The sequence below is a fragment of the Atta cephalotes genome, assembly GCF_000143395.1.
Source record: "Atta cephalotes unplaced genomic scaffold scaffold00001, whole genome shotgun sequence".
Taxonomy (NCBI): domain Eukaryota; kingdom Metazoa; phylum Arthropoda; class Insecta; order Hymenoptera; family Formicidae; genus Atta; species Atta cephalotes.
In genome coordinates this window covers 12,470,881-12,478,045 of record NW_012130065.1, presented here as the reverse complement: position 1 = coordinate 12,478,045, position 7,165 = coordinate 12,470,881, and the positions used below count along the sequence as shown (strand labels likewise).

The following is a 7,165-nucleotide window of genomic DNA, read 5'->3' as shown; positions in this document are numbered from 1 at the left end:
ATATATATATGTATATATATATATATATATATATATATATATGTATATAAAAATTATATATACATATATCGTATGTATAAAGATATCGTATGTATAAAGATATTTTATAATGAATTAATCAGAATTACGAAATTTTAAATCTGATATTTAGAATGCGTATTTTATAAATGCTAGAAATATTTGAGTTAAATAATTCTATTTAGAGATATTAAGGTCGATTATTTAAATTCATTATCGTCTACTTATTATTAAAATACACAATGATCGATGAATATTTTAAAACTAAAATCAAATGTCATATGCTCAAATACTATTTGAATTTATAAGCAATTCAGGCTCAAATAGAAAAATTATTCGATTGCTAAGAAAAGTGATTATTAATTTTAATTTTTTCTTGTAAATAACAATTTTTAATAGAGAATATTTTCTTGATAATAGTCTTAAAATATATTTAATACATTTAATATATAAATTTTAGAAAAATTTGTTATTATGTTAAAACACAAAATTTATTTTCTTTTAAAAAATACTATAATTTGATTGAAGAAACGATTTTATATAACAAGCGAATCAAATTTTTTCCATTAATAGTTTTAATACAAATATTGGGGAAAGTTCGTGCCAATTTTGAAGGAAAATTGAAACGCAGAAGATTTAAATTTTTAATTTCATTTATTAAATTTAAATCTTTTGCGGTATGAACAATATTAAATTATATTTTACCAGAATTTAGAATATATTTTAAATAAATTTGATGTTTGTAATAAACTTATGATAGATTTATGGCTATATATAAACGTTTTAAATACTTGAAATAAATATTTAATATTTAAATACAATATTATTCTGATATTTCAAGTCCTCGTTTCTTAGTTCTACTTATAAAATATGAAAGATATTTAAGAATTCGAAAACCATGTACGATACAATATATGAGTAACTTATCCCTTCGAAAATGACCTTAAAAAAACGCAGTTACTGATATTGGGTCATTTTGATTAAAGACACTAATTAATTTCAAGGGCTAAATAAATTTCAAGGACTCAAAATCACTTAAGTCGTATAAAATTGAATGAATACAAATTATAAGTTTAGTAAAATAAATAAGTTACCATATATATATGAAGCTATTTTTGATGCTTAAATTTATTTTAATAGAGGAAAATATATTAAGCGAAAGAGAGATACATTGTGACTCGGATAAATTTTTCAAGTCTCTTGATTGGCTGTAGCATAGTATTAGCTTGAGATTACCGGAAGTGCTGTTCGTGGAAAGCGGAATGAGCGGGCGGAATCTCGGGTCAATCGCGCATATGTACATCAATCTTGTTTAATTAATTCCGGGGCGAAGGCTATCCTTTCATAAGATCGATCAGCCGCGTTATGGATCGCCGTGAAAATACCGTTGCAATTTTAATCGTGCAAAAATCACGTTACAATACGATCGATAGAGGAACGTATAATCCAACTCGCGTGAATAGATCCTATGCAAGGCTGTCCTGAGAGACTTCGAAGCCGAACCGCCATGTTCGCGGGACGCGCGCGAGTTTCGTCGAGGTCATTACGGGAGCGACGACTAGATACGCGCCCCGCGTTCGTCGGTGAAAAATCACCGTTGACAAACAGACTCAGTGAGCGCGACGCGATAAGGAGAAGAAGACACTCTCGTTGTATTCGCGGCAATTGCGCCGCGAGTATCCCAGCCGATGCGATATCGTGCGATGCGCGCTTCGTTTCCCGAAGAGAGGAAAAGAGAGACAGGAGAGAGAGAGAGAGAGAGAGAGAGAGAGTGAGAGAGTGAGACCTCGACGAGGAGAGGGAGAGGATGCGTTCGCAGCATGGCGAGACTCTCGGGCGCCTGCGTGGCCGGGTGACGTCATTAGCGAACCGGGCAGCTCGTCGTCGTCGACCAGACATTCAGTCTCGCCTCGGCCGTTCGAGAAGATTGTACATGTAAAGTTTTTTTTGGCGATCTCGCCCATTCTTTGCCATAGTGAGTCGCAATTATCGCGGAAGTTTAGAGATACGCGCGATCGACGAATCGATATCGGTCCCGATTTATCTGGGTGCTGCTTGTTGACGGTGGACTAATTCAAAAGCCACTCGAGAAGAAGACGTCTGACGCGCGCACGGACGCGCGTGGTGTTTGTCTGGCTTGACTAAATCGCCGGTCGTTCACCCGGTGTACGCGACTACGAATATTCTTATGCAACGTCCCGATCGGGAGAGATCGGAGCGCGGAGGAAAGTTTCTTTAGCACGAGGGGGAGAGCGTTTTCCTCGCGTCGGGAAAATCGAAGCGGAGCGACGCAAACGCGACACGTGCGAGTCGTAGAGGATCCGTAATTCGCAGTTTCTCTTCTTCTTGAAGACTCTTTCAATCGAGAGAGGACTGACTCTAAATCTAGAAATTAGAGACTCACTAGAACATAATTAAATGACAGGCGGTGCGTGTCACGGGGGGATGTGCGCCACCGTCCTGAAGTAGGAGTCTCCTCTCCTTACTTGGTTCTTTTCACCCGGAAAGTGGTCCAGCCACGGATGTGACGCCGTCGTCGTCGTTACCATAAAAAAAAATTGAAGCTTTGCTATGCGCTCCGGGCTGATTACTATGAGAGAATGAGCTGCTCGGTGAAGATCTCTTGCGGCAAGGGCTGGGGTGGTTCGCAGCGTAAGATCGGCTCCCTCGCGGAGGAAACGAGCTCCTCTGGGTCCGCGATCACCTGCACCGGTGGCCTCCAGGCGGTCCAGCCGATCAGCACCACCACCACCACTACCGTCACCTCCGTAACCTCCAGCAACCCTGTCGTCGTCACCACCAGTACTAGCACCATCACCATTGCTTCTACCGCCACGAGCATAAACGTCATCACGGCTGGTAATCAGAAGGTGGTCCCACCACGCCCCATCAAGTCGATCGCTGCGAAGAAAGGGGAGGACATTACAAAGCTGTTCAAGTACATCGAGGATAACGTCATCGGCAAGAACAGCACGTTCTTCGGGCCATTCGGCCGCAGGAAAGGTCAGTGATCAATATAGTGGACGCACCGCTTCGTTACCCCTTCTCGCGCCCCCCCCCCCCCCTCTCCTCGCGCGTGCCCGCCCCTTGTTACTCATCCCTAGACTCTCTGCATACATGGCGGACGTGCCAAGAAGCGAGTCATGCGATTCGTCGACTCGTTGGAATTGTCATACAACATGTAACTTTTTCACTGAGATGGAAACGAGAAAAATGAAAATTTTGCTATTGGAGATAATGCAACGTTTCCACTCTGAGGAAAAATTATATATAATTACGTGGAAAAAGAGTCTGGTTGGAATTTTAATTGAAAATGAATAAATTAGAATTTGCTGTATTATGATTAAAATAGGACTGTTTATATAATTAAGCTTTCCCTCCCAACTAAGTGAACGAGAAACATCTATTAATTATTTAATTAATATATTTAAATATTACGTCAAAGTTAAATGTTGGCATAATAAGTTTTAAATAAATTTTATCTCAGACATTTGACTGCCGATTACTTTCGATCTTGCATCATAATAATCAAAGTAAAATAAAATTATTTCTTCTAAAATAAATCCTAGCTAAGATAATATTTTTCACAAAAGAGTTTTCTTTACAAGTTTTAAGATGCTAGTATCATTAAATCGAAGATCTTATAATTTAATTTAGAGGGAATTATTTTTCAGCTTGATTGTGTGGCAAGATCGAAATTGGCGCGCAGTCGTACATCTAAGATAAAATTTTATTACATATAAATGTATTATTTCAATATCTAGTACTTCGACTGTAGTAGAATTTAATTTGAATCTATTATATTTTAGTTGAGGTAATCCGAATTCTGATTGTGATATAATTAATTTAATTTAATTTAATTTAATTTATTGTGAATTGTGAATACACAAATGGCGAGGCATCAGCAATACTGCTGCTACTGAGCCCCCTAGGACAATGAATATTATAACATAAAATAAAATAGAGCAGTACGTGTAACAATCTAAATTAATAGTTATAAATATGTATATACGTGTAATAGATGAGAGTTGAGTGATTACGATGTGATATCTCAAAATGAATTAGAACATTTGCTAGGTATTAAATATTAATAAGAGATAACTGATCAAAATAATAAAAGATAATATGATCAATATTTTCTGGTTTCAACTAGAAATTTTTCTTAGTACAATAAGAAAGAATTTTGCTGAAAGATCTAAAATTTTGCTGGAAGCAAATTTGAAAATAATTTTGCTGGACCATCAGAATAATTATATTCACGGAAAGAATAATTTTGCTGAGGGATCTAAAATTTTGCTAGATGTAGACCTGAAAATAAATTTGCTGGACCATCAGAATAAGCATGTTGGAAACTAAAAAAGTGATGAGCAACGCTGGAAAAAATTTTGATATTTTAGCAACAAAATTTGAATTTCTAACAAAATTATTTTCAGATCTAGCCAGCAGAATTTTAGATCTTTCAACAAAATTGTGCTTTTCGTATACAATTTAAGATATAAATTGAATAAAATACGGCGTGTCATTTTCTGCCTTATCGCTATCTCGTTGTTCAGTTAACAATAATTGTAAGCGAATCTCAATCTTTGTAGCTAATCGGAGTGACATCCCGAGTTGGCATCCCGAGATGAAATTGAATACACCAGCTCTCTTAAGGTCGCAAATAATTTCTTGGGGTGATTTTTTTTTAGTACCTCGGGGAATGCGATTATCGCGTTCGAAGTTATCGGAAAATTACGTCGGCTAATTTGTCGAAATTTAGATTGTTTCTTACATATTATATCTCTATGACTCGCTGCGAAATTAAATTACATATTTATCTAGAACAATGATAAATTAGAAATTGTTTTAGTTATTTCTTCTTTTACAATTCGAAATATGTTAATAAGATTTTTTCATTGGAGAAGTCTTTAACCCTCCGGAGCTGACGATGAGTTTGTTAAACTCAGACCCGATTCCTCCACTGTATATAAGATTAACTTTAATCTCACTTTAAATTGTTGTTTATCTTTTCTTAATTCTTAGAATTAATTAGTTTTAGTCTCGATTTTATTTACTGTCTACTTTTTTCTAATTTTTAGAATTAATTAGCTTTAGTCTCGGTTTGATTTACTGTTTATCTTTTTCTAATTCTATTAGAAATTCTATTAGAAATCTCTTTGATGAAAACGGGCATTACTCAATTATAAATTTCTTTGTAAAAAATGTTACATTCTTATATCTGCAAATTTTAATTATTCTTATTAAAATATACTTATTATTCTTTAATATTCTTTAGCATTCGCTACATATTGTATAAATATATTTATTATTTTTATACGAATATTTATTATTTTTTATACGAGTCATTTTGTTTCCTTAAAATTAATAGTATTTTTTAATTAACATAGATTGAGTCTTATAAGAGCGTCAGTGTTATAGATTTAATGTGTTCAAAAGATTAATCGATTTTGTTAGCTTTAATTGCGATCTATCAGACTGCTACAATTATACAGAATTGCTTTAAATTATGAGGAATATAGGATCTATTTTTAGATTTCGTCGCATTTAAAAAAAAATATAATGTACTGTAATTGTAACAGGGGATGTGCGGAATAGACCTAATTACCAAAATCTTGATATTAATAAAAATTAAAATAACTTGTTACTTTTTTATTATACATAAATGGATTTATTATACATAAATGGAGGACAATATTAAATAAATTTATGTTATTAATGTCTTTAAGAAGTTACATGTTATAAATCTTCTCTATTATGATAATATTACATGAAAAAGCTAATTGCCGGAAAGGGGGATCTAAGTAGAATTGTGTCTTTATTCCGCCTATTCCCTTAATTGTTACAAGGTACTCATTTGTTTGTTTACAAAAAGATGCAATTATTACATGTTGCTCCGAAAATAAAATATACTTATGAGTTAACATAATAATGATATAAGTATTCGTGCTGAACTTTATTCAGAACTAGGGCCGATGTAACTTTCTGATAATCTCGTGCGCACGAGTTCGCTAACAAGTAAAGTGTGAAGTGATGAAGAATTCGCTTGTCGAGTTATGTCATGGCATAAACCTTCGCCCACACTCGATTGGGACACCCTCCAAGTGCAGTTGGCGTACTTTCCTTAACTCGATACTACCCCACGAGCGATAGCACGAAACCCTTCCCATGTATTTCGAAGTATCCTCAATTAAGAGCATAAAGCCGTATATTTTTAGCTGTTGATCGATTGCTCGCGGAAGATTTTTTGTTGACCCGCACATCGCGCGATCGCATTCGACATCGAGAACTGATCGATTATGATTTATTTTTCCGTCGAAAATTTCCTCCTTGCATCGTTCGTTCCATCACAATCGTTTTTATCTTGCATTTTCATCCTTTTCTATAAGCGCATGTAAAAAGAATGATTTTGTTGAAGTATCTAAAAATTTAACTACCAATTTGAAGATCATTTTGTTGGACTATCTAAATAATTACGTAGAAATCTCAAGCCTAGTGCTGTAAAAAGTTTTAACATTCTATTGTAGTTACTCATTTAAGCGCTGTACATAATTATTTTGATAGTCTAACAAAATTATTTTCAAAATTATATCTAACTAAATTTTTAGATTCTTTAACAATATTAATATTATAACAGTAATTATAAAAATGGAGTGAGTATAAAAATGGAGTTCTGACTATAATTATTTTACTATGCAATTATAATCATAGATACGATACTTTTCTCTCAGTATTTCACACTGCATCGATATACATACATCGATATACATACCTCTTTTACTTTTGCATCTAAACAATGTGACATTCAACAAACATAAAACCGTAATAAGCAAGCCGACGTGTAAATTTTTCTGTAACAACAATTCATTTGAGTTGTGTAAAACATTTTCCTTATCGAGCGCACTTATCGTATCGTTGGCACGTGTAAACATTTTGCTATTAAAGTTTATTTGACTGTTTCGTGCGGCTGACCATCAGGAAGTGTCATTGTCCGAGGAGATTGCTTCAAAGACCACGTGCTACCTTGGAAACTCATCCACCACGATCAATAAAAAGCTCGTGTAAAAAGTGTCGTGAAGAACCTTGAACGTAAAAGGAAGAGAGAGAGAGAGAGAGAGAGAGAGAGAGAGAGAGAGAGAGAGAGGAGGTA

The 7,165-nt window shown here is 34.6% G+C and overlaps 2 protein-coding genes across 2 annotated transcripts in view; one reads left to right on the top strand and one right to left on the bottom strand.

Annotated features, from left to right (window-relative positions):
• Positions 1-2,567, bottom strand: part of LOC105618795 (RIB43A-like with coiled-coils protein 2) — a 15,599-nt gene extending 13,032 nt beyond the window's left edge. The window contains 2 exon segments of the mRNA XM_012200329.1: positions 2,326-2,397; positions 2,505-2,567. Coding sequence (XP_012055719.1) covers positions 2,326-2,397; positions 2,505-2,567 — 135 coding nt within the window.
• Positions 2,568-2,618: 51 nt separating this feature from the next.
• LOC105627199 overlaps positions 2,619-7,165 on the top strand; it is a 91,588-nt gene continuing 87,041 nt past the window's right edge. Inside the window, exon 1 of the mRNA XM_012208489.1 lies at positions 2,619-3,021. Within this exon, the coding sequence (XP_012063879.1) occupies positions 2,619-3,021 (403 nt within the window). The remainder of the gene's footprint in view (positions 3,022-7,165) is intronic.